Source organism: Leopardus geoffroyi, chromosome A3, assembly GCF_018350155.1.
Source record: "Leopardus geoffroyi isolate Oge1 chromosome A3, O.geoffroyi_Oge1_pat1.0, whole genome shotgun sequence".
In the NCBI taxonomy this organism is placed as follows: Eukaryota; Metazoa; Chordata; class Mammalia; order Carnivora; family Felidae; genus Leopardus; species Leopardus geoffroyi.
This window is the reverse complement of record NC_059336.1, coordinates 69,035,107-69,062,949: the sequence shown is the minus strand read 5'-3', so window position 1 is coordinate 69,062,949 and position 27,843 is coordinate 69,035,107. Positions and strand designations below refer to the sequence as shown.

At 37.0% G+C, this 27,843-nt stretch overlaps 1 protein-coding gene across 34 annotated transcripts in view; it reads left to right on the top strand.

The window, feature by feature from the left end:
- NRXN1 (neurexin 1) overlaps positions 1-27,843 on the top strand; it is a 1,133,918-nt gene that overhangs the window by 1,085,420 nt on the left and 20,655 nt on the right. For 23 of the 34 annotated variants that reach the window (XM_045446002.1, XM_045446007.1, XM_045446012.1 and 20 more), the window contains one exon: positions 23,070-23,157. In XM_045446002.1, the coding sequence (XP_045301958.1) occupies positions 23,070-23,157 (88 nt within the window). The remainder of the gene's footprint in view (positions 1-23,069; positions 23,158-27,843) is intronic. The other 11 variants (XM_045446003.1, XM_045446025.1, XM_045446024.1 and 8 more) reach the window with 1 other exon arrangement.

Below are 27,843 nucleotides of genomic sequence, written 5' to 3'. Positions count from 1 at the left end.
AAAAAAAAATTTTTTTTTAAATATGTATAACTTTTTTTTTCTTTAAAACTCACCTGCATATTCTCTTTATTTATTAAAATTAGTCCTCATTGCTAAACATTTTCCTTAGAAAAAAAATCAAGGGGCACCTGGGTGGCTTGGTCAGTTGAACATCTGACTCTTAATTTCAGCTCAGGTCATGATCTCATGGTCCATTAGTTCAAGCCCCACATCAGGTTCCAGGCTGACAGTGTGGAGTCTGCTTGGGATTCTCTCTCCCTCTTTTTCTGCCCATCCCCTGCTCACATCTTCTATTTTTAAGTAAATAATTTTTTTAATAAGAAAAAATATAAGAAATCAGTTTCCTTTTACTGATGGAATGATTTGGGTATAATTCAGTGTGTTTGTATATTACCCCAGTAATAATTTTCAATCTGCTTGATTCTACTTCCTTTTCTCTATTTGATTGTTTTCTTTTTGAATGGTACCGACTGTAAAGAAAGTAGAATGTGGATGGTATAGGCAAGAAGCAAGGGCTTGGCCTTGAGTGAAACAGTTTTGAATAGTGATAATTATGTAAACAGTCTACTCACGTTGTTGAAATAGTTATCAATACTATTATTTCCTCAGTGAGTGGTTTTAAATACAGTGAATAATTATGGGGAACTTCATGAACCATTGATTAGTACTGACTGAAATGATAGCTAGTTGTAAAATATCAAATTGAATAGTTCTTGATTACTCTTTAAAATTTCAAGCTAGATATAGTAAGCTTAGGTCAGTGATGAAGGCATCCATGCAAAAAGGGTTTCCTAGATTCCTGACTTTATGGTTTCCCACATAGCCAGTAAGATTTCAATTGCAATAGACGATATCATTTTAAACAGAAGGCTACTGATTCAATAATAAAATAAATACTGACTTTAGCTTCCCTTTCTCTTTCTCTCTCTTGATCTCTATCTCTTTCTCTGTCTAGCAATTCTCTAAATGATGCATGAACTCTTTGTAGTGCTTTAGGAAGAAAGACAAGGTTCTAAAATGATAACATCTAGTAGAAAAGTATATGCTTGGGTGGCACCTGAGTGGCTCAGTCAGTTAAACGTCTGACTTCGGCTCAGGTCATGATCTCACTCATTTGTGAGTTTGAGCCCCACGTCGGGCTCTGTGCTGGCAGCTCAGAGCCTGGAGCCTGCTTCAGATTCTGTGTCCTCCCGTCTCTCTGCCCCTCCCCTGCTCTCTCTGTCTCTCTGTCTCTCTGTCTCTCTCTCTCTCAAAAATAAATAAACAAACATAAAAATTAAAAAAAAAAAAACAAGAAAAGTATATGCTTGGTTTATTTGAAAGTCTGCAATGGAAGGACATTTCCAAAGACATGCCATGCAAGTGAGCATAATACATGTTTTGTGTCTGTAAATATTGCAAATGGGAGGTTGGCTTTACAGGTTACTTTGGTATGGTTGTGGTGGTTATATTTTTTTTTTCCTTTATGAATGTATCTGCATCTTTTTTTTCAACGTTTATTTATTTATTTTTGAGAGAGGAGAACACAAGCCCGGGAGAGGCAGAGGGAGAGGGAGACACAGAATCTGAAGCAGGCTCTAGGCTCTGAGCTGTCAGCACAGAGCTGGATGCAGGGCTCGAACTCATGAACCATGAGATCATGACCTGAGTTGAAGTAGGACATTTAACCAACTGAGCCACCAAGTCACCCCTGTATTTGTACCTTTTTAATGAAAATTATTATATAAATGTCAGTTATGTCAGCTTATATGTAATATATAAGATTTGATCTGATCAGTGTGCATCCTTTATATTTTAGTTTTAAAATAAATGCTATAATTTAAATACATAGAAATGCTGCAAACAGAGAAAGTCCACTCTTCATTCAGCTTCCCCTAATATTAATGTTTTATTGAAGCATTGTCCATTTGTCAGTGCTAAAAAAATTAACATTCAGTATGCTCTTTGAGAAGTGATTTTTGTTTTGTTTTGTTTTTAGGCTTTATGCCACTGAGTGTTGTGAAACTACGTTTGGAAAATTCCAACATCACTTGTTTTTTGCTTTGTTTTGTTTTGTTTTCCCATCAATATCTAAGAGAATCCTCCTTAATGGACTACACAAAATTTCTGCTTTGAAACATTCAATCAAACATTTTAGGAGAAGAAACAATTAATAGAAAAGCAGTCCTTTTTGTTTATACCTATTTTTTCTTTGCACCTTTATATATGTTGGTTTCATTTTGAAATTGGTCTGGGATTCTCTTTTTGTTTCCTTGTGAAATTTACACCATTATCAGCCTGGATTGCTCGTCTAAACTTTAGATCTACCCTTACTAACAATCCCAATTCACCTCAAATTCAACATGGTTCCATTGTGAATGGGTTATTTTGGGACTTTATCTAATCTTAAAACATTTTCTTCTAATTGATTTATGTAAAGAGATTGTACTGAATAAATGTTTACTGCTACTGGTGTGATGAAGACCAACTACTTAATCTGCTGGTACTTGACTTCTCCATTCATAAAGTGAGGGCTTCACAACTCTAATACTTTTTTATGATTTTAGAGTGTGAATAAATGTGAATTCCCTTTAAGTTTTTAAAGAAAAATGGCCTTAACACATAGACTCCTTTTCATTTTGTTGAATCATCTCCTTGAATTTTGAGATAAATTTACATCTCTAATTTTATTATGAGAATTTTCATTTTGAAACTAGTGTGAGAATAATTCCAGTTTTGGCTAGCGTTAATTTGAGGGAAAGCTCCTTTTCCATTTCCATAATGAAGAATGCAGAAGCTCGTTAGCATTCTGTGGGCAAGGCTGGTAAATTTCAGAAAATTGGTGATTTGGAAATCTAGAAACTCACCATAGGAAATGCTACAGAAGAAACATCGTTTCATGTCAACATCATCTTGACAAACAAGGAAAAATTTTGCAGTGTGTATATCACAAAAGCAGGCAGAATTCTGTGAAAACGAAGGAAAGGGGCACCATACTGCCTGTTCTTGTGTTCCAAAACCTCTACCTTCACTAAGAGACCTTGGAATTATTTCAAATATATTTTTTATACAGTGGATGCCAGAAGAGCTAAATTATTCATTGTAAGTGAAAATATTTATTACCATGTGTCTAGAAGCTCTGATTCCCTTTCTGGTGTTCCTAATAAGAACCCTGTTGTATAAAATCATGGGCTGAATCTACTAAATAATTAGCCACATGAATACTGTACCTACTGTGTATATTTTTAGGTTTCATATCAGTAAATATTTGATAAAGTGGTGCAGTCTGGACTAAAAGTCCTTCATCCCCAAATCAGTTTTACATTCTTCTCTAAGAAGTAAGGTGCCCTGTGGCTTCTCATGGAAGTGGAAAGGAAAGTGGAGACATAAACAATCAACAGCACCATCTGAGAAAATTCTCATCAATGATAAAGATTTATGAAAAAATAAATTTGGTAAATGAAAAATAAGATCCTCAGAGGACAAGACTTTGTAAGCATTTCTTTATGAACTTAAAAAAGAAAGTGGATCTATATTGAGAACAAAAGGTTAGATGTATAGGACAAATTATTTTTATGGATGTTCACAACTTATATATAAAGCCTAATATAGCTTGCAAAATGTCTATAGTAATTTGAAATAATTAGCAGGGAAATATTCTTAGACACAGGCAAATGAAATTAGAATTTTGACATTTATAATTTCAACACTTCTGAATATATGGAAGGTGCAGTGATTGCATTTTTCATTTTTTTCTATTTGTTACCAGCATCTAAACATAGACAGGATTTGGTGGATGTTCTGGGAAACCAGCATTTTGGAGCACCAATTGATATGTACAGTAGAGGTTTAACTTTTAGTTAAATCTTATGATAAATTTGATTTCCAGAACACTATTAGCTTGAAACATTTCACTTTAAAACATACTCTGGGCGCTGCAAAGCTTAAGCACTATGGCACCAGGGGGAGTGAAGAAAGGCAAGGTATTATGAGGTGTGGGAACCCACACTTCTCAGGCAACTCATTTCATTATGGCTGCGTGAAGTATAGGCCTTGGATTCGGTTATGGCAGTTCTAGAACATGGGACCGATTTCTCCCCCTTAGTGTCTTTCTTGGCTAATCACCTATGATATATTTCATTCTTTTATTAGGAGTAAGTCCTCTTACCACTTTAATTTTACTGTATCCAGGGGCACCTAGGTGGCTCAGTCCGTTAAGCATCCGACTTCAGCTCAGGCGGTGATCTCATAGTTCCTTAGTTCGAGCCCGGAATCTGGCTTTGTGCCGACAGCTCAGAGCCTGAATCTTGCTTTGGATTCTGTGTCTCCCTCTCTCCCTGTCCTTTCCCTGATCGTGCTCTGTCTCTGTCTCTCTCTCAAAAAATAAATAAACATTAAAAATCAATAAATACATTTGTTGTATCCAGTGGAATAAACTTTTGGAAAAGCACGCATAGGTTTGGAGAGGATTTCACCAGATAACTCACCATTCTTTGCCTATTTTAGTCAACGTCACTGACAAACTGCCTCTGTTCATTGTATCTTGTATTGTTCAGTGGAAAGTATTCAGGGACAGAAAAATTTTCTACTAGCCAATTTTCCAGTCTGTATCTTAGGTTTGGTGTTTAAGAGGAGTGAGGTCTTTGCTGCCACAGACAGCTAAAATCTAAAGACTCCACTTAATCAGCTAGTCCTGGAGCAAGGCTAGTTTGATAAATTGTCTTACTTTTACGTGTACATTTTTGAATGTTTTTTTCATCTTAAAACCCTTTCTTGGGGCGCCTGGGTGGCGCAGTCGGTTAAGCGTCCGACTTCAGCCAGGTCACGATCTCGCGGTCCGGGAGTTCGAGCCCCGCGTCAGGCTCTGGGCTGATGGCTCGGAGCCTGGAGCCTGTTTCCGATTCTGTGTCTCCCTCTCTCTCTGCCCCTCCCCCGTTCATGCTCTGTCTCTCTCTGTCCCAAAAATAAATAAACGTTGAAAAAAAAAAATTTTAAAACCCTTTCTTGAATTTTGAAACCAAGACCTATCTCACATCTCACTCAGTGAGACAGAAATCCTACTTTCTTAAGTCTGAAAGACCTGTCATTGATCTCATGTGTAAAATGAACTGAGACACGCTGCCACTTTCCAAACATGGGTGGAGGAAACTTTTTCTCTCCTTTTTTCCTTCTTCTGCTTTATTTTCTTTATAATTTCCTATTTGCTTTGTCTCTCTTCTTTTAATTTACCTCTAACAGAAAGATGCTACTGACATCTGTTGTTTTCTTCTGCCCCATTTGTGTCACTGAAGAATCAAATTTTGAAACCAATAGATGGGTATGAAATTGATAGGTCACTAGCCATTATTTTTAAACCTTATGGAAGTTAGGAGAATCAACTGGATTCTGTGACATTGAAAGGAAATATATTGAGCACAACCTAATTCTTAGATGGATAAGATTCTATAGATTTGAGGAATGGCAAATAAGATTACTCTTTGAAGCAGTAGTTAATTGGGCAGAAACTAGAGTCTTCACGATAGAAGTATTAGGAATTTAATTTTTTAGTGAAGCCCTCACACTTCCCTTTTAATTGTGTTGGTTTTGTTGGTGTTGTTTTTGTATTTTACTTTAATTTTCTCTTCTAAATCAAGGGTATATAATATTTGTTGATGTTGAAATTATTATTTGTTGTTATCCTAATCTTTTGGATTCAATATTCAAGGATAAATAATGGAAGGGTAGGCAAAAATGGTGTCACTAATAATAAACTGTCCCATGACAACTTCCTTACTTTAGATTATGGTGAAATAGTCAATATTCTAACCACCTTAAAGCCACTAATGGTTTTAGATAGAAACTGTCACATTTAGCTGAAAAGTAAATTGTTGAGAACCAGTACATTTCACTTCATTGATTAAAGCACCAGGCCCTGTATATTTTTGTTTCATCTGTGGCTGTCAGCAAGGCATTTCATGAAATAGAAGATTATTGTATTTATTTATGTATGTATATACTCATATAGTTTTAAAACTTTTAACTTTGAAATGATTAAAGATTCACACAGTTACAAAGAAAAATGCAAGGATATCCCTTACATCCTGTACCCAACTCTCCTTGTGTTAACATCTTCCATAACTGTAGTCCAATATCAAAACCAGACTATTGACATTACTATAAATCATAGAGCTTTTTTAGATTTTACTGATTACACACTTATTTGTATATTTGTGGCTGTATGCAATTTTATCATATGCATAGTTTCTTATAACCACCACCACAAAGTATTTAATTGCACCATTAGTAAAAGAACTCCCTGTGTTATACCCTTGATTAATTAGATTTTAAGGGGACCTGGGTCATCTGCCCTAACCTACTTTATTGGGATGGGGAGTGTTTTGCCTCAGGTCAATTGGTTAGTAATTGAATTCCTGGTTGGCTCAGAATGCTGTGTCCTGTCCCAGACCACTTTCAGACATCCCACCTTTCATTCTCAATTTGTAAAGTTAGGCAATTATTTTTCTATAATTAAAAAAAAATTGTTAAATGTTTATTCAGTTTTGAAAGACAGAGAGTGAGTGGGGGAGGGGCAGAGAAGGAGACACAGAATCTGAAGCAGGCTCCAGGTTCTGAGCTGTCAGCACAGAGCCCAACACTAGCTGGAACTCACCAACTGTGAGGTCATGACCTGAGCCGAAGTTGGGTGCTTAACTGACTGAGCCACCCAGGTGCCCCACTACAATTTTAAAGGTAAGAGAATTGAAGCAAACAAAAGTTTTAAGGTAGTTCAATTGTACAATTTCATCACAATTCTGGACTTTAAAAAAAAAATCAGATATTCTGATCCTATTAATGGATGCGTAACAGGTTAAGGGAACATTAACCATCAGCGTGAGCATTATTGATATTTCACACAAAGCATGTATGTGATACATGTAATCCACGTTGCTTCATAGGGATTCAGCATGCTGGCTGAGAGGGAGGAGGTAGTCAGTTGTCATATGTAAAGAATCCCAGAGATTTAGCTACAAATTATATAACCAGTACTCTCCATCAAAAGAATGGAATGTCTCCTCCCTCCCTTTCACACACAAACACACCAGATAATGTAGGAATTTGTTTTCCTTTCCATTTTGCCTTTAATGCTTACATTAATTTAGTTACCTCTTATACAACTATAGAGGTGAGGTATTGGAGTTGGAAACAGGGGTATCCTCTTTGGAACAAGTTTCAATGCTACTTATTTTGGGAATGAATCTGGTTATAGAAGAGCAGAACAGAAATTATTTGGAAAGATTGGAGGATCAAAGACTTTTCTACTATATCAGCATCATAGAAATTAGAGATGCAAAAAACCCATTAGCTGATTTGCCCTATTTCCATGGAAATTGCAGTGAACATTTTTCAAAAGACCTAATCTATTTTTGTTTGAAATAAATGGGAACTCAATGTATATTCTTGTTAGAGCTTGAAACTGCTGATTGTTGTGTTTTCTGGGTTGTTTTTCTTTTTAGATCCACTTGACAGTTTGCATAGCTAATTATTACGTTCTCATTGTTTAATCTCAGCATTCCTGTAGGCTTTTTACAATGGGGGAGGGTGGAGAGCAGGACTGCAGTTTAAAGTACATCAACAAGCTGTTAGATCAAGGAGTGGGGTGGGGGGAGGGATGGATAGAATGAGTGTGTGTGTGTGTGTGTGTGTGTGTGTGTGTGTGTGTTTTCTGGAAGATGCGTCAACGTTAAAGCAGCAAAGTGGATTTTAAATAACTACCAGGCTTTGGTAGCTATAACACATTTGTGAAGGTTTTGTTGGTAACCAAATACAGAAAATAGTGGAGTCGCTTGTGGCCTCTTTTTATGTAGGGCACTTTGTATCATGATGGGTCATTTGCAACAAAACTTTTGCTAGGAACACTAAAGAACATGCAATCTTAGAAATCCAGTTTGTGGGGCGCCTGGGTGGCGCAGTCGGTTAAGCGTCTGACTTCAGCCAGGTAACGATCTCGGGGTCCGTGAGTTCGAGCCCCGCGTCGGGCTCTGGGCTGATGGCTCAGAGCCTGGAGCCTGTTTCCGATTCTGTGTCTCCCTCTCTCTCTGCCCCTCCCCCGTTCGTGCTCTGTCTCTCTCTGACCCAAAAATAAATAAACGTTGAAAAAAAAAAAAGAAAAAAAGAAATCCAGTTTGTTTGTTTGTTTGCTGGTGAATGAACTTTCAAAAAATATTGACTTAATTTGCAGAGTACAATTTTAGATGGAAGGACCCTAATAATTTGAAGACAATTTGTTACGAATTATCTCTTATACCAAATAGATAGTTTTAAAATTTTCCTTTTTTAGTATTCTGTGAGTTCCATTTATGGGGAAGAATGCTTTTGTCAAGAGTCACTGGTTTTATTGCTAATGTATCATGAAATCATTGTGGAGGATTCAGAATTTAGAAGCATCAAGTGAACCATTTAAGACCAATTGAAGTAGTGATGGTTCAAATGAGATAAAATTACTTTTTTTGTACGTCTTCTCATTGGTGGTGGTGGTGGTATTGCTTTTGGTAGGGGGTGTTTGAAATACTGACTAGAAATACAGACTTCACCTTCTTTCCTGCATTACAGGGTAGGACTCTTCTAAAAAGATGCTCCACAATTCATTAGACAGAAAGTTTGCTTTAACAGAGCATTCCTAAATAATTATCATGCTTCTTTAAGGATATGTTCATTTTAGATGAGAAAATTAAGGTAAAAATACAGTAGAAAATTTTTAGAGTTAATTCATATTGAGAGTGAACCCTGTGTTTACAACAATGGTGAAAATGTTTATAGTTGTATTTGTGTATACAGCTTCCCTTAGAGCAGCCAAACTAGTGAGAATGACCAGCTAGGAGCAGATAATGAATGACTTGGATCTCTATATTTGCATAGATGAGTAGATAAATGGATGGATGAATGGATGGATGGATAGATAGATAGAGAAATACTATCTTGTGGTTTCTAGTTGCTATAAGCAACAGAGACAGTTATTTCCAAGCCTTTCAAGACACAATGAATGGCAAACATTGTGTGCCTAGCAATTTGAACCTCCACATATGAACTCGTTGAATGGTTGAGAGCTAAGATGAAACTCATACACATTCTTGCAAACCATTGCCATGGCAACATACTTAAAATTTCCAAGGTCTGTCTCCCTCGAGTCTGCACCTGCAGTTAGCTTATTGTGAAACAAAAAAGAAGGCTTTCCAACTTGAAAATGCTTTGGAATAGTTGGAAGTATGTTTTGAGATAAAGTGGAGTTTAAAAGCTGAAAAGCAAAATAGAACATTCAGGGGAAAAGTACATTTGCATTCTTCATGCAATATTTAGCTTTTTTTCTCCTCCTACTTCACAATATTCTAGGCGAGGGTAAATGTGGATAGTCTACCTATTGTAGTTATTAGGATATTATGGTTTTTCCCACTTTAGTGAAAAACGTGCTGCCTCCTGGCATGCTAGGTAACATATGTACATGTCCTATGTAATAATAATGAAGTCAAGAATAGCTAAGATTTACTTAGTGTTTATTATGCAACAAGAACAGTGTTAAGCACTTCATTGATCATGACTTTCTTAATTCTTAAAAGTACACTGCTGAGATTGGTACTGCATCCTTCCCATTTTACAAATCATTCAAGTTCTAATAACTCCAGATTTAAACTCTGACTCTAATGTTTATGCACCAAATCACTGGATGCAGTGTTACAAGCTCCCATAATCAGTCCCAGCACTCCCCAATTTGTTAAGTGAAGAGCTGGTTCTAGGAGACCAGGAAAGGACGTACCACAGACAGAATCTCTCTACTCAGAATACAGAGTTAATCATGAATACAGCTAAACCCTTGCACGGCAGAACCCGTTCTACCCATAAGAACAAGCAGACACAGTCCCCAATCTTTAGGTGGCTTGGTCACAGACAGTAAGGCAGCCACTTTCGTTATTCTCTTGCTCATCTCTCTCCCAGCAACCTCAGTGGAACACTCGGAAAATAGATTGAGGTATTTGGAGTCTAGTTCCAATAAGGTTTCTTGGACTTAATGAAATAAGAAAAGCCTTGTTGAGAATTATCGTGGTAAAAAATGTTACTGAGTGGGCAACTTAGAAATAAACACAAAGCTTCATAAGGAGCTATGTATTTTGAGGAAACTAACAGGTCTCTGGATGTTAAGCCACGAGCCTTGGCTGAATGCTTTAAGCAGCTGGGCTTTCCTGTTTGAGAACTTCTCTGACCCTCTTTTTCTTAGAGCCAGTTTATTATTTTTCAGAATAGAGAACCTTAATTATCTGGATTTCCAGCTCAAAGCAGATCAAAGGAGTGATTTTGGAAAGGGAAAAGGGTGTGGATAAAGGCTGACATGGATAGACAAAAGAGAAAACTAGTAAGAGCAGGCACTGATTAAAAACTAAAAGAGAAGCATGAGGACCTAGGGCACAAGGCATCTGCCTACACTTCGGCATCTGAGATCACCGCTGTGTGGCAGGTTCTGATGTTTCTAACAGTGATACCAAACCATCAAGGAAAGCTTATCTTCTGAACCTTCCGTTTAAAAGGTGACGCTTCTGCTATTTCAAAAGTTCTCATGATGACAACTGGCATTTTTTTTGTGTGACTAGAAAGCGTATTTACTGTCCTAAATCAGCAGACATCCCAGAATTCAGAATTAAGCAAATGGGGCATAGGTTGCGGGTGAAGGAAAAGTGCACATCTAAGCAGGAGAGGTATGATAGCAAGTTGGAGGAAATGTGTCAGAACTGAGTGGAACAGACTGTAAATGCAGGGCTGGAGAGAGAAGAGCCGTCCAGGAGAGGACATGGTTAATCACTTAGTCATCGAAGTGTGTTACATGTGAATTTTACTTATCACAGTGCTTTTAATGGCCAAAATGTTAGTAATAATAATAATAATAATAATAATAATAGTAATAATAATAATAAGTGAATAGTAGCTGAAGAGGAAGTCATTAAACAATCGCTTAGCCAAATAAAACACTCGAATACCTGTGGGAAGAGTTCAATCAGATTTCACCTAAATGAAATGTGCACACAAAGACAAGATCTCTAAGGAAGTGCCTAGTCCCCAACAGAAGACAATTAGCAGAATTTTCCTGTAGCATCTGCGTTCACATTCTTCAGTCAGTCCTTGGGCTTGGCAGGGGCTGCTGAGTGCTCTCTGCTCTGATCTGACATCGGGTGATGCAGGCAAACTTCATTCCCTGGTACTTATCAAAGGCCTTGCGTAAAATTTTCAGTAAAACTTAGGGTAGAATGGCAAAAGGCAAATCATGTTTGAGAAACTTGGGAAAAGCAGCAAGTGATTCCTGCTGCTGTTTTTATCTTCCTCTTACCCAAACATGGAACTGGGAGCAGTGGAGGGAGGGGGATGCCAATTGAATAGAAGGCCAGGAGGCAGGCTCACTTTCGGAATCCATCGCTGAGCCAGGTAGTGATTGGATCCCACACACCTGACCAGGCTGCATTAGTCTCCTTCTCTTTACTGTAAGGGAACTGGAACAGATATCTCAGTGAGTCTCCAAGCTCTGAAACAAAGACAATTTGATGAATTCTAGGTTACATCAAACAGCTAGGGAGAAAAGAAGAGCTTCCTGGCTTTTCAGTGTATTCAGATGTGATGTTTTTTGGGGTGTTTTAAAAAGTGCTCTCGGCCAAAGCATAAGAGACTCTTAAAAACTGAGAACAAACTGAGGGTTGATTGGGGGGGGGGGCGGGGAAAGGGAGGGAAGGGTAGGTGATGGGCATTGAAGAGGGCATCTTTTGGGATGAGCACTGGGTGTTGTATGGAAACCAATTTGGCAGTAAATTTCACATATTAAAAAAATAATAAAAAAATAAAAATAAAAAGTGCTCTCATATCAAATATGTAATTTGCTCTGTTTATAAAATGTTTAAACATGGAGGTGTGGATTTAAGTTGGAAATTACACCTCCTTTGTGAAGAGAATATCTGTGTCTAAAGATCTCAGGAGATCTCTGTCTTCCAAGGCTATTCTTTATATGCATATCATTGAAAGGTAGTCCAGAACAAAGGGAAGTTACTGACTCTGTGGGATAATAAGAAATATATGTTTGGTCTTTGTCCCCACTTCCTGACATAGCTCCTAAGTCCCTTGGACTTTCCTGGGTGCAAGAGGCATCTTTTGTTCTAATAAGTACATGCTTGGTAGGTTTGTAGATAGTTTTAGAATGGGACTAGTAGCTAGAAAGACCAAGCCATGGTTAGAAGCCTAGAACTTTCAACCCCCACCCCCATCCCTAACCTTCCCAGGAGGGGAGAGGAGTTCAGGATTATAATTCATCATGCCTGCATGATGAAGCCTTCATAAAAACCCCTACATGACAGAATTAGGAGAGCTTCAGAGCTGATAAAGTCATAAAGGTGCTGGAAAGGTGACCCACCTGGAGAGGGCATGGAAGCTCCATATCCCCCCACCCCCTGCCTATCTTGCCCTTTGCATCTCTTCCATTTGGCTGTTTCTGAGTTACATCTGTTTATAATAAGCCAGTAGATAAAAAAAAAAAAAAAAAAAAAAAAAAAAAAAGATCTCGGTAGTCCAGTGGAGGCACAACCCTTCCCCCATGTTGTAGGGAGAGGAAAGTGAGAATGTATATAGAGCCAGCTATGTCTATATAATAAATTTTGTCAAAATACCTTCTAAGTGCCAGCCACTGTGCTAGACAGGGCCTTTCTAGCCCTAGAGAATTTAGTGCTCTGTATAGTCCTGTGTAATAGGGGTAAATCACTTCATTTGTATTTAGGAAGAAACCTAGAGAAGTTAGGGAACTTGTCCAAAGTCTCACAGCTAATAAGTGGCAGAGCTGGGACTTCTGCCCTACCTGTATAACTCACACCTGTCCACCTCCTTCCATGCTCTGTGGACAGGGCTCAGTGGAGAGCAGCTTTCTGCTCATAGACAGCCTCCATTTGCCACATTCCTGAAGTTCTCCACGCAACTCAAAGTAGAAATGTCTGGCTCTCTGTTATATTCTTCCACTGCATAACTCTTATTAATCAAAGATATTCAATAAATGATTATAAGTGGATGAATTAACTAATGAAAGAGCAAATTTATGGAAGAATCAGTCAGAAGATCTCAATTTTATGAATGAATTCTGTCCAACACATATTTCTTGGTCTAAATTTGATGGCTGGTCTCAACCAGCCCTTATATTCATCCAATTTATTTCAGGAGGAAAATAAAACTTTCATCTTGTAGTTAGGTACTAAAGAAAAACATGGAGGTATAGTTTCTTTACAATAAACAAAAGTATTTACAATGCAAGACTATTGTAGAAGAGTTCTGAGGAGACAGGCAGAATTAGGGGCAGTGAAGGGGGGGACCCAGAATTATAGTCAACTATTTTTTCTCAGTTTTTTTTTTATAAAGCAAGCTGTATCTTATTGCTTTCTCAAAGGACAGGACTGCTTCATAAAAACAGGCAGACCAACTTATTGCAAGATATTTTTAGCTCTTCCTTCTTTCTAACTTTCAGTCTTTCTCTCTTTTCAGTTAAAGGTAATGTCACTTCTTGCTACTTCTCTACCATAAATTTCCAGCCATGAAGTATAATGTGGAAACCAGTTATAAAGTTTCATTGTCACTTCTAGAGATGTTAGAGGCAGATAAAATCTTTGAAAAAGTGTGATTTTTTTGCCACAATTCTCATCTCCCACTCTTAGGAGTGGGAAAATAATCTATACTTGTTCACTCTTATTTTGAGACTTAATGAACTGTTATAAATGAGCAATTGTGACAAACATATACCTCATTGTAGTGAGCTTAGAGAAGATGACCATCAGGAGTAAGGTTATTTGACATGATTCTACCAATTCAAGTGTCATGAGTAATATTTCTTCTGTTTTAAAAATCAAGATGAATCATGCACTCTGAACTTTATTTCCACAATCATACTTATTTTCATAAAAGGTTTAGAGTGTGATAACTTTTCCCACCTTTACTGAAGTATAATTGACAAATAAAAATTGTATACATTTAAGTACATGACAGTGGCTTGATATATGTATACATTGTGACATAATTCACCACAATCAGTGGTGATGACATTTTAAATCAACTCTACTGAACTCTTGTGATAGATATCTTGGGGATGTTAAGCATGGAAAAAAAAACTCTATCCCACAGAAGTACATGAGATAAGATAAAGCATACATCTAAACAGTTCCCAAACTTGTAGATTTCAACGTAATTTTGAAAGGCAAATACCTCCACTGTTTTGATGTACTGAGAAAATATTTCGGTCTTAACTAGTGTATTGTTTATTATTATTATTACTATTTTAAAAGAGAGAATTAGCACACACTCAAGTTGGGGAGAGAAGGGAGAGAGGAAGAGAGAAAATCCCAAGCAGGCTCTGTGCTGTCAGCCAGAGCCCAATGCCAGTTTCTATCCCTTGAAACATGAAATCATGACCTGAACCGAAATCAAGAGTCAGACACTTAATTGACTGAGCCACTCAGGTGCCCCTAAGCTAATTAGTATATTGTTAATCCATAGAGAAGACACAACCATAAACAGTGTCATGTTGTAACTATAGATACAATCATTATAATAGGGAGCATTATGTGGCAGGGGTCAAACCTAAAGTACATCTCTTCCTCTCAGCTTCTTTTCCCTTCCTTCTCCTTCTCTCTCTCTCTCTCTCTCTCTCTCTCTCTCTCTCTCTCTCTCTATCTCCCTCTCTGTCTTTCTCTCCCTCCCTCCCTCCTTTGATTAATAGTGTTTGCTAAGTGATCTGTATTTCCCACTCACCTGTTCATTTAGATGCTCTAGTTATAATAGGGCATGCATTAGAAATAAACTGTGGATGCAGAGATAAAGTAAATGAAGTTGTCACCTAGGTCCCAGGAAAGTGAGTAAGGAGGAGAACTTGAGAGGATTCCAGTGTCCTTGCATCTGTATGGTGACTCTCCAGGACATGAGGCCTGGAGAGGAGGGAATGACAGTGCCAGGTACGGATTGGTACTACCTACCTTGTACATTACCAGTGAAATTGACACATACACCCTAAATAAACAATGCTGAAATGAATCCTATTCTGGTATAAAGGGAATCAGCCCAAGCATAACAGCATTTATGAGAGGGGCTAGTTGGATGAGAGAAACAGATCCCATTTAACTGAGGGTACACTCAGAAGATTTCGGGACATGAAAATGAAAGTTATTCAGTTAAGTGGAGAGTCAGCTGCCCTTTTTGAACTCTCCCCAGAACTATTCTTTATAGTGTAATATGAAGAGAAAAAATAATTCCTTATAGTTGTAATAATAGCATAGAAGTACCACATTGTGGGAACTTGGATATTTCCAGAGTGCTTTCACGCATGTCAAATTTGATCCCTACAACATCCCTGTGAAATAGAGAAGTTATTATCATTCACATATAAAAATGATTGTATATAAATATATAGTACATATATGTTTACATGTATAGTATATACTTACATGTATAGCATACATTTTCTTAAGTACTGTTGAGAGAACAGAAACTAGTCTCCTTATATGTGTGTGTGTTTTCTTCATGACAATTTTAGTGGTTACTTATCTCAAATCCAATAATTTCCTTTGTCACCTTTTAATTTATCTTAAATGTATTTCATTGTGTATCTTTATAGACTATATCACATCCTTTAGAGAACAAAATGGTTTTGGATGGATGGATGGGTGGTGAATGGATAGATGAAAGTCATCTGGGGTAGGATAAGACAAAATCACAACCTATTGTGGTCAGTATAGTCTCATAGTCTTGCCATTAATTAGCACTATCATTGTGGTCAAACAAGAACTATTAATTTTGTAGCTTCTGTTTCTTGATATATAAAGTGACAAGTTTAGACTAAGGATCACTAAGGTCTGGCCCATCGCAAGAAGATGTGTGACTGCTTGACTAAAACATGGTTCATTCTATCCCCTAACATGTTAGACGCCAACAATGAAAGCTTGAAGTTTGGAAACATGTTAGTTAACACTATCCATCATTGGCATTTTACAATTATAAAAAATCTGTTTGGGCATCATTAGCAGTAAGTATTTTGAGTTCAACATGTGTGACGAATTAGTTCATTCAGTCACAATGGTTGGAGTAGAGATCCATATAGACTTACCTAGAAACCTAGATTTGCACTGTGAACATCTGTCAGTATTCATTTAATTTGGAAACGGCCAAACTCAGTGCAGAATTTTGGACTCATGTCCAAAAGCAAATCAAATAGAGAGGGAACACAGTTGGTCACATACATATTCTGACTTCTTTTTTAGCATTTCCACTCCACTACCAGCCGCCTTTGGAGGTCTTATACCCCCAAATTCTAATTAATGCAAATCCAGGAGAATAGGTTATTACAATACCTATCTGAAAATTTAAACTGCACTTTAACTTTTTCTTTTGGCCAGCTCTCCTACATTACTTTGGCTAAAAATGTAAATGCAATATGAGCAATAAAGGTCATTAGTAGCTTAAAGAAATAGTACAAGAGATATACTATCTTTTTGAAAACATAGACTTAATTTCAAGTTTTATGACACCAGGTTTCTCCTTTGCAGGTTTACTACTTTGCATAACTTTGCTAAAATATGATGTCCTTTTTTGACTAAGCGGAAATCCTCATTCTTTTCTTTCTTGCATATTTCCTTTAAATTCACTTTTTTGTGGCATTATTTCCACATTCCAATCTTCCCTTTTGAGTTTTGCCTGTTCAGATGACCACTATCAAATCCATATAAAATGCATGTTAAAATGAGTAAGATATTGTGATCTCTTTACCATGGTGGGGTTTTCCTATCCAACCCACTTTTACTGTTCTGAAACCATTGCATACATTTTAAATAGTCAAGAAAATTTTGAAGAAATTGAATGGCTTTCAAGTCTGCCTTTTCCCCCAAGCAGACAGATGATTTATGGTCACTTTTTGTAATAACCTAAGGCATCAATTGGGGAAAAAAAAAACATTAAAGAAATGTGAAAGCTGGCTGTTTTCAGAAATATTAAGCTTTGCCCTAAATATTCATGAATGCTAGTGTTCAAACATTCAAATTGGGTAAACGAGTGTACAAATGGGTATTTTTTTTTTTGAGCATGCACTTAACTGTAGTGCTCAGAATAATAGCACCTCCACCTACATTCTGCATAAGCAGGTTATTAGTGAATATTTAATGAAGTAATAGTTATGGGAGCACTGCTACATTTCAAGAAAGCTAAGCCATTTGAATTGAATTGATTGTTATTTGTATCAGTGAGTGATTTGTTCCTGTGCTTTACAGAACAGAGTAAGCACAATAAGTTATTTACAGGTGGGAACTACAATTTATACCCTGCTAAGTAGTGACCATATTTTGTGCCCATCAGAAAACGCTAAGTATACATGAGGTATACATGAAGTGTTTTCTTTTCGTTGATAACTAATTGAGCCTCACTTTTTTTTTGTTACTCATGTGCTGGAGCTAAAATTCATACTTCCCATGTTAGATCTCACTTCATTGCTTTTATTTTTATTAGATTAGTTAGCCATGGAATTGACATCTTTATGTGGCATCTACTACTCAGAGAAATAATTGACAAATAAGAACCAAAAGCTTGACTGAGATCATGGAAACTACCATAAAATCTATGCAGAGACTCCAAACTCATTTTGCACCTTTAATAGGATTGTTGATTTTGTTTTTATTTTTTTTTAACATTTGTTTATTTTTGAGAGAGAGAGAGCGAGAGAGCGCAAGCATGGGAGGGGTAGAGAGGAAAGGAGACACAGAATCTGAAACAGGTTCCAGGCTCTGAGCTGTCAGCACGGGGCTCAAACCCACGAACCATGAGGTTATGACCTGAGCCAAAGTGGGACGCTTAACCAACTAAGCCACCTAGGTCCCCAATAGGATTGTTGATTACCTGAAATTGCCAGTTTGATGTATCTTTATTGGTTTGATTTGGTCAAATTGACTCACAGTTCAGAAATTGTATATATGTGTTACAACTGGGTTATTTTTCTGCAGTTTTTCTCTTGGCAAATATTGTCACTTCCCCCATCCCCTAGAAACTTCTTGTCTTATAAATTATTAGTGCAATGTATTGAACTTGGCTTGGGCAGTGTATAACACTAATCATGAATTCTGACTTTTTTTTTATTTTTTCATGAAAATGTGGCTGGCAATAAGTCTTTTCTGGAGAAACTGCCAGATTCAGTCCTGAAATCCAGACATGAATGCTCTCTCTCCTCCAGAACAGCTTCACATAGACAAAAGTAATAGTAAGGTCAAGTGTCCACCAATTAGCAAAACATGTCTCATATCAGCTAGGTCCATACTCAACCCTACCTCCTGTCTCAATTCAGTTTAAATGTTGATCACAGCAGTGAACGATTTGGGTAAATAATGCTATACAAGTGAACACCATTTATTGAGACATTTTTCAGTGTTGTATTTGGATGTATAGCCCTATAAACTCTTGTTGTTTAGAAATAAAGTTTCAATCACAATTTTAGAGTAAATCATGAATTTCTTTGTGGACCTCAAATTAATAGTGGGCATAGTTTTGCATAGTGGAATTTGTTCTTTTGTCCTGATAGATTTTTCTTGTAGGTGTTTTCATCAGAATGTATCCGTCTTCAGTAAAGCTGTTTATCATGAGGAATAAAGTCTAGAGACGCTGTTCTTAGTAGAGATATAACATTACAGACTAAGTTTATCCTCTCATCATATCTTTTTAACACACAGATATGCATTTGTTCTGTATTTTAAAAAGTGATAGCAGGATGCCTGGATGGATCAGTTGGCTAAGCGTCCAGCTAGCTCTTAATTTTGACTCAGGTCGTGATCTCGCATTTGATAAGATCGAGCCCCACGTCATTTGATAGGCTCTGCTCACAGCACGGAGCCTGCTTGAAATCCTCTCTCTCCCTCTCTCTCTCTGCCTCTTCCTTACTTGCGCTCTAAATAGTAAACTTTTTAAAAAAGTGATAGCAAGTGAATATGCAGCAAATTCCACCATTAAAGGTTGGGGGGAAGATGCCTGTAAGTAAGGAAAAAAAGAACAAAAATACACGAGTTTCTCTACTTTCTAACCCACCAAATGGTGTCTCTGGAATAACCCTGGCTGTTAAAGAAGTTAAATAAATTGGGATAACTTCTTACTATACACATCCTTTCTCCCACCCGTCCTGATTACATTTTTGTCTCTATAACATGTTGGTGTTTTACATGGAGCATGATGAATTAAGTTTCAGTGCCTTTATTTCTTGAATTCTATTCACATCATTTTTTCCCCTAAAGGTAAGGAGACCTAGATATTTTTAGCAGACATTTTGAACAAGTACAGATGCTTGCTGCATGAATGTACAGGCCACTCTGAATTAGGGAAGACCAACATGGCACTTTGACCTGTGAGTGGTTAAATGCACAGTTAGGGACATTTGTCTAAATGGACATTTATGTAAAGCTAATGCTTTTGCTTGATTACTATTCTGTCTCTTTCAGCAGGTTGTCTCTTTTCTGGAAAAGGTTATAAACATCAGGGAAAGTATACTGAAGAATAGAATTGATTAATGTGACATATTTGAGTTTCTTTCTACCACTCTCTCAACAGCATGTCATAGAAAGACAGCTACAAACACAGTGAATTAAATTTAAATTACACAGCTTTGGCTAGAAGATTGTTCAGTTAATTCAGCCTCCAGAATGAAATTTGATTTTTTTTCCCTACACTGAAGCCACTTCCTGATTTTTCGTAGAGTGATGATTTCTGCCAAGTCATCTATTGATTTGAGATCTTTTATTCAAAAGACTATTGCTGGTTTTCCATTTCTGAGAGAAAAAACATGGAAAACAAGGATGTATATTCATTATACCAGGAAAAGTACATTAAAAATTAAAATACAGTTTTACAATAGGGTCATATTTGTACCGTAATTTTTTTTCTACTCAAGGAGGGCTATCCGGTACTATTTATTTTATGACATTTTTTGTTATTTTAGGTACTATGTTTTGTGAAAGATAACACTGAGAACATTCTCACACTTTCTGTTTACTGTGGAATTGTTCCAGAAGAATGTAGAAAATAGGTCAACTTTTTAAAGAAAATTTAAGTTGGGTGGCCTGAATAATTTAGTCTGCATGAAACACTGTCCACTGAGTCACACATTTTTAGTCCATGAATTTATTTTGAGAAGCAGCCTTCGTTATTTATATTTGATGTTTGATTTCTGATTCAGAATGTAAAACTAGCTGTGAGAGATGGAAGCTTAGTTCAACCAAGTACCAGTATAGCTACTGTATTTTGATATAACTACTTAACAGGAGATCTGAAAAGTTGAAATAATTCACACATACAACTTCCGGCTTAACGTCTAAAATTATATTATTTAAAAATATAGTGCTAGAAAAGATGAAATCAGTGCTATATTTATTGAAATAATAACAATAATGTAATTGTTGATAGTATCACAGCTTTATAAGCATTTGCAGTGCGGTCCTGTTTTTGTGACTAATCCTTACAACAGTAGGTACTCTTAGGCTCTCCATTTTTTTCACAGGCAAAAAATTAAGGCGCAGAACAAGTGTTACACTTCTAAAGCAGGGTTTCTCCACCTCTGCACCACTGACCTTGTGGCTCATAAAATCCTTTGTTGTGGAAGGGCTGTCATGCGCATTTTAGGATCTTTAGCAGCTTCCCAGGTCTCTGCTCATCAGACCCCAGTAGTAGCACACTGCCTCCATCAACCCCCCTGCCCAGTTGTGACAACTGAAAATGTCTCTCCTCCTGCCCCAGGTGAAGGAGGAGAAAGGGGGCAATACCACTGCTGGGGTGCGAAGTACTGGGTTAAAGAATCTATTCTCATTGCCAAGTAGTATTCCATAGTATGTATAAACCACATCTTCTTTATCCATTCATCAGTTGATGGACGTTTAGGCTCTTTCCATAATTTGGCTACCTTGAGAAGGTAACAGAAGGCCATGGGGGAAGGGAGGGGAAAAAATAGTTACAGAGAGGGAGGGAGGCAAACTATGAGAGACTCTTAAATACAGAGAACAAACTGAGGGCTAATGGAGTTAGGGGAGAGGGGAAAAAGGGTGATGGGCATTGATGAGGGCATTTGTTGGGATGAGCCCTGGGTGTTGTATGTAAACCCATATGACAATAAATTATATATTTTTTTAAAAAAAGAATCTATTCTCATCCTTCTCATCCTCCTCTTCCCCTGTCAAGAACAGAACAACAACCCTATACTGATTTCATGAATACAGTTAAAGTTCCTCAAGGAAATGAGAAATTCTTTTGTAACCTTGAAAGTAGCTTGAAAGAATTTCTACTGTGGTTGAGAAAAAAAGTAGCTTTCCACTTGAGGTTGGCTTTAAAAAAAAAAAAAGGCAGATAATCTGCTCTGGGGTGAACTGGAACAATTGACCTGCAAGACCTCATAATCCAATAACTTGCTATTATCAAGTCAGTTTGGATGTTATCCTGCAAAATGTGCTCATGCCAAGAGGAGGCTGGATTCTGCCTTTTGAAGCTCACTTTAATGAAAAATACCTGCGTGACCATCACACCAATTGCTGGTAGTTACAACTGACATGAACAGTTCCAGTTCCAGGAAAACTGATATTTTGAACTCCCTCTTTTAAAATAGTAGCAGCAAAATAAATGATTCCAGTCTCCTAACTGTCTCTCAGGGGAATTAAGAACAAAATAACATGAAACCATCTCAAAATGGTACTTAAATGCTCGTATTTATGTAAAGTTACCTCATGAAGCCTTAGCATCTGAACAAATTCTTTATTTGAATGTGCAGCAGAATGTCCCTGCACTTGGAAAAACTTTAGGCTGAGTTCTTGTCACAAAAGTGTATCATCTTTTATCTTCATCATTTTCAAGGTGGCGCAGTTTTCCTGAGATTGATTTATTTATACTTTAATCTCTGACTATATTAAGTGCTCCCTTAATTAAAGTAAGTCATGCCACATTTCTTTTTTTTTTCTTTAATATAGGATCTCTGTATATTATTGTAATTCCATTTTTAAATCAGGATTTCATCAGGGTTGGTGTTCTGAGTATTGTCTACACAATTATAATCCCCTTAATCCTTAGCCAATGTAATGAGATATTTTCTGTCATATATATATTGAGTTCTGTACTTTAGCATTAGCCAAATCTGATGCAAACCTTCCCAGTTTCCATGCAATATCTATTCTGAGTTTACTGCTGCTTGTAAGTGGCAGTAAAGAACAACCTTTGGTGCTTGTAAATGTGTTGATGATGTGACGAACTGCTAGGATTTACATACTCTGCTTTTTATTACAGTGATGGTTATCTTTTTTTGCTGTAAGTGCAATGAAGCAACTAGAATGTCACAGAGAAAACTGTCACCTCCATCTTCTTGCCATAAAATATCATCCTGCTATACGCTTCTCATTTATCATGAAACCTCAATAATGAAAAGGACAATGGTGAAATGACATCTGCTACCTGAATATTGCAAAAATAAGAATCAAGTGTGAAATCTCCCCACCCCCAATTCCTTAAATGGATATTTGCTTCCCTTTAACACATCAGTGAAATATATTCTCTACTTAATCTGTGTTTCCTAATAATGACAAGCTATATCTCAAAGATTCATCAAATTCTACCTAGTCGTGAATATAAAAGGTTATAGCTCTTCTGCTTTTAGGAAGCTAAGCACAAGTACTGCATAAAGCCTACTGATGCATACTTTGTAGCACTCCAGGGTTGTAATAAATTTCCAGTCATCTGCTCTGGCAGGTTGTTTTAAACCTCTGTATGCTACTGTGTGCATCTATTCTGTGCAGTTGAATGGATGGGTATCTATAAGTTGGCTACGACCACTTCTGTGCCCTTATGCTGTAATCAACTTTTTACAAATATGTGAAGTCTTTCATGAGAGATCTAAAATAGATTGAAAAATGTGGGCTCTGTGTTGTCATAAAGAGAAATAATGAATTGGGTTTCTCTACCTATCAGGAAAACACAAATGTGTTTCATGTGTCAATGAGACAAAGATAAGAGCATCTGTTAGATCCCTTTAAATTAATCTACTTAATGTGATTCTTTTACAGACCACAGATGACATCCTTGTGGCCTCAGCAGAATGTCCCAGCGACGATGAGGACATTGACCCCTGTGAGCCGAGCTCAGGTGGGTTAGGTTAGTCGACTTTTTTTCTTACTTTTTTTGCTTTACTCTAAATCTTTGTTGCATGCTTTGGTCCTTAGAAGAGGCTTGCATTTATATCTAGAAGTCCACCCCATTGAACAATGCCTTATTGTGAGATAAGGGGTTTTGCTTTTTACGTGGATAAATTTCCCCGCATTTATTGAAAAACAAATCTTAAAAACAAAACCCACCAAGATTATGTATTTCAGAAGAAGCAGTGGGGGACAGCACACAAGGCTGGTATCTTACTGTTCACATTCCATTAACTCACAATGTAATTTTTGTGTATAACGGTATAATGGGCTTTCCCTTGGGTCACCTGTAGTAAAATTGTAAAGCTTAAAAATTGCCCTGCATTGTGGAGAATTATTTGACCTTTCTACTGACAAAAAGTCCCCACCACTCATTCTGCCAGCAAATTATCTTAAGTGATAAATTTCTGAATTTCAGAAGTAAGAGTATTATGGCAGTAGTAAAACAAACAGCAGGTAGAATCCTTGGTACATTGAACAGAGAAATATTTGAGTCTTGCCATGTCTCCCTAAATTTAATTTGGGGCATTTTAACTCTATTTGATGCATAATTTCTCCTCCTTCTTTGTGATATGGTGTGACTGACTAACACATAAATACTGTTTCCAAAGCAGCTCTGTACCTTTAAGTGGTGGCTATGAACTCTGAAAATGAATCATTCATAGGCTGGGTTTGCTTTCGGATATTCATAATACCAAATATCAGGGTCATTTCCATTAGTTTCCTCTGTAAAGCAGTGTTTCTTCATATTCAATAATTTTCTTGTTTAGCTGAACAAAGCGAGTAAGATAGAGACTAACCACTCAGTTAACTCGTGACCTCTGTAGCTGTCACATGGAATCCCAGAAAACTTCATGTCACCATAAAATAACTAATTTATATTCTTCTGAGGAATATCGCTTTAAATTAAATCTATTCATTTTGGTATTTGGATTTAAAAAATGGTTCAGGATGCATATCTTGTGTCCCTTTTGACTATCACAACCCACTGACCTGTAGCCACACACTCTAAGCACATGGAGCCCCTACTGAGGGCCAGCAAGGAGCTTCTCACCTTTCAGCTGGAGAAGGTCAGGAGATACAGACATGTGTTCGTATCCTCTTTCCTCTGGCCTGTATCCCACCAATCAAAAATTTCAGCCTCCAGAATGTGATTAGAACTCTGAGGATCATCCATTCCATTCCTCTGGTTTACTGGTCTCTACAACAATTCCCTTTTGGTTGTCTGGACAGATATGGTCACTTTATGATATGATCCTAGGTCCCTTTGCCAAATTCCTGCCCCTTTTTCACTGGTATTCTCACTCTTTCTGTGTTCATGAAAATTAAAAATTAAAAAAAATAGTTGTTTCTTTCTTGTCCATTACATCAGCCCCATTTGTTTGCCTTCTCCCTCCCTAAATTTCTTCTTTCTGTATTTCTCTTACTTTCACATGCCCGATTATGACATTCTGTTTTATATCTGGTTTTCGCTAAGATCCTCCAGCATGGATTGTTCATAAGACAAAGTCTGGTGTTAGGTTGTACATTTGTTTTTTGTTTTGTTTTGTTTTTTTTTAATATATGAAATTTATTGTCAAGGTTGTACATTTGTGTGTGTGTGTGTGTGTGTGTGTGTATGTGTGTGTGTGTGTGTTTATATTTGATTTTGCTCTCCTAATTAGCATTTTCTTGGGAGAAATTGATTTTTGCATTATTTTTCACTATGTTAACATAGTACTGAAAACAGTATAGATTCTTACTAATTACAGTACTTACTGTACTTGGTTTCCTCTGGTCTGAATCTTTCTTTTGCTGACTGAATATAGGCTATCATCCTCTATGTATATATATAGCATCCTTACCCTGTGTACCTAGGAAATTCAGTAAGAGAAGTCTAATTGCACTTAAAATTGTTGCTTTTTTTCCTCTTGAGCACGGCTAAGTGACCCAGTTCTTCTAGCCATTGCTTATAGGTCTTACTAACCATTCTTTATAGATTAGTTTACTGCCTCCGCCTTTCTCTGGGGACACTGGTCCAAACAACAGGACAGTAGGTGGTGGGGAGGAGAAGAGAGGAGAAAAAGAGATTACCCTTTTGTCATCCTCTCTCCTTCTTATTTATCTGATTTGTGCCTGTTTTGTTAAATACTATAGCATGATGGAAAGTGAGGAACAGTTTGTCAGCAGCCATACTGTAGATAATAATCTTTCTGTCCCATTTTCTTCACCACACTTCCCACTATCGGAATCTTGTTTGCTTATCTGTTACTTGTTCATTAATGTTCAGCTTGCATCCCCCACAAGAAAGTAAGCTCCATGAAGCAGGAACCGTGTTTGTCTGCCTGCATGGATTTGTTGTGCGAATTTTAATTTTGTTCCGCTGCATCAGTGTGTTGTCCAATATACAAGGCACAGCAGCTGCTGACTGTATGTGATGACAGCTCCTTTGGTACTCTCGCACCAAGCCTGCTGGAACTTCCCATCCTCTCCCTCCTTGTTTCTTTCTGCACTCCCAAGTTTTCAATTCATCAATTCTCTTAAGGCTTAAACTTCACATTCTGTTGCTCCAATGTCATCTTTCTTTGTAGGCTTTTCTTATGATCTCACCTCTCCTTGATAGTGTATTTCATGAATGGTTTCTCTTCCTATATTACATTTTGTGAGTGAGAGCTCTTTTCTATCATTGGCTTTTTCTGTCCCATCCCCTATGATTTTTTTCACACCCATCTTTAATAATTCATGCAGTGTTGCTCTTTTGGCAGACTTGGCTCTGTGTGACAGCTTCTTATGAAGTCCTTAGAGTATACGATTTTTTTTCCAACTGTTTTTTTTTTTTTTTTTTGTCTAGCGGTGTTTTTTTTTTTTTTAAATCATTTTCTAATCTGAATATTGTTTCATTATAGGATGCTCCTCCTGCACCTCTTTGTTTCTCAATGTACTGATGTCATGCTTTTCTTAAATTTGTTTTTCTTGCTTGCTTTTCACCATCAATACCAACATAAAATAACATGGACGAAAATTGTAGTTGCTGATGTTATTAGACTTTAGATACTGTTAGATATAACTTGATAGAAATCATTTTAGGTATCAGTAGGTCATATTTTGGGAAACTGATTTTTAAGGAAGGTAATATACCGAGTTTAATATTCAGAAATGGATATAACTGCTATATACTTTTTCTATCCTGAAACAAGTGAAAGAAGATATTTTTGTAAAAAGATGCATAATTACTTTTAAAAATGTTTTGCCCAAATCTTCTCTGTATTTCACATGAGTGTCTTTCCTACTCCCTTAATATTTACGTATGAAGTTTCCCTATCACCCTAACCTACCCTCTCTTCAAAAAATGGTTTCTTCTGTGAAAATGGGTTATGCTCATGTACGTGCCTTCCTAAGGCTATTAATAACACAGGAAAAATCTGGCATCTTCCTCAACACAAGTAAATTATACCTTTTATCAAGCGTTTGATAAATTTGACTTACTATGTGGTTCTACTCATAACACTTAATGAAGAGGGAAGTTGTATACTTGGTGGATTATCAATTTCAACATTGATCAAGTAGTATTGAGTCCTACTTTGCCATCCACTGTTCTGTTTAGCTCTGGGAACAAAAACAGAAAGTTCATACCTTTAGTCCCATTCTACAAAAGGATATCTTTCATTCTTCCCCAGATGTTTTGTCAGTTATTCTTTATGATTGCTGGATTCTTCATCTTTCACATTAAAATATTGCCTATTTTTCATGTTGTTGCAAGGATTAAAACAAATATATTTAAGGCACCGGCTGCAATGCTTGGCATGAAATAGAGCATAATGGTGGCTTTTCATTTTCCCAATTTAGTTATATAAAAAAAGAATATTCAAGCTATTTTTTTCCCTATTACATAATGCTGTTACTTTTCCTGGCTGAAAATTGGTGGGCAACTGATGAAACCACTCAGGCCTCCTGGTGGGAACTGTACATGTTGAAACTGGATTGGGAGCAACCCCCTGGGTGAGAACACATGGAACTCAGTGATGCTTGATTCCAGCCACACCGTCCTGCATGGTTAGCATTGGGTGACAACTTCACATTGGTATAAACTTAGTATTTTAGAAAATGAGAGCGTAGCTATACAATTTAGGTCTGATTGAAGCTCAACTTTTAGAACGACAGGTGGAAATCTAAAGCAGCCAGTGATAACTAGGTCACAGGCCACCATTGCCCTAAAATGCCTGGTTTCAGCTGCCTGGACACATGACAAGTGGATGAGTCTTTCTTCATACTTCTTCTCAAAAAGACTGGCAACCTCTGTGCCTTTCCCTCAAACTGCAGATAGTGTTGTTAGATTAAATAAATTAATATGTTGAAAGCATGTTGTAGAGCAGTGTCTTGTTCATAATACATGCTATGAGTGTTTGCTGTTATTACTGTTTGTATTATGTAAATATACATATTTTGCAAGACTTCTCTTTTTTCACATGAACATAAGGCTCTGTGAAATAGATTTCTTTGAAGTCTTATATTTGTGATTCACTTAGTAGGCTGACAAAATGGCAACCCTGCAAACTACTTACATTCCAAAATGGCCCTTAAACGTGTCCATACATCTTAGTTTTGAGCCCCTCTTCTAAACAGAACCCTTTCTCAAAACTCCTGAAGAAATCAGAAGAGGTGATTT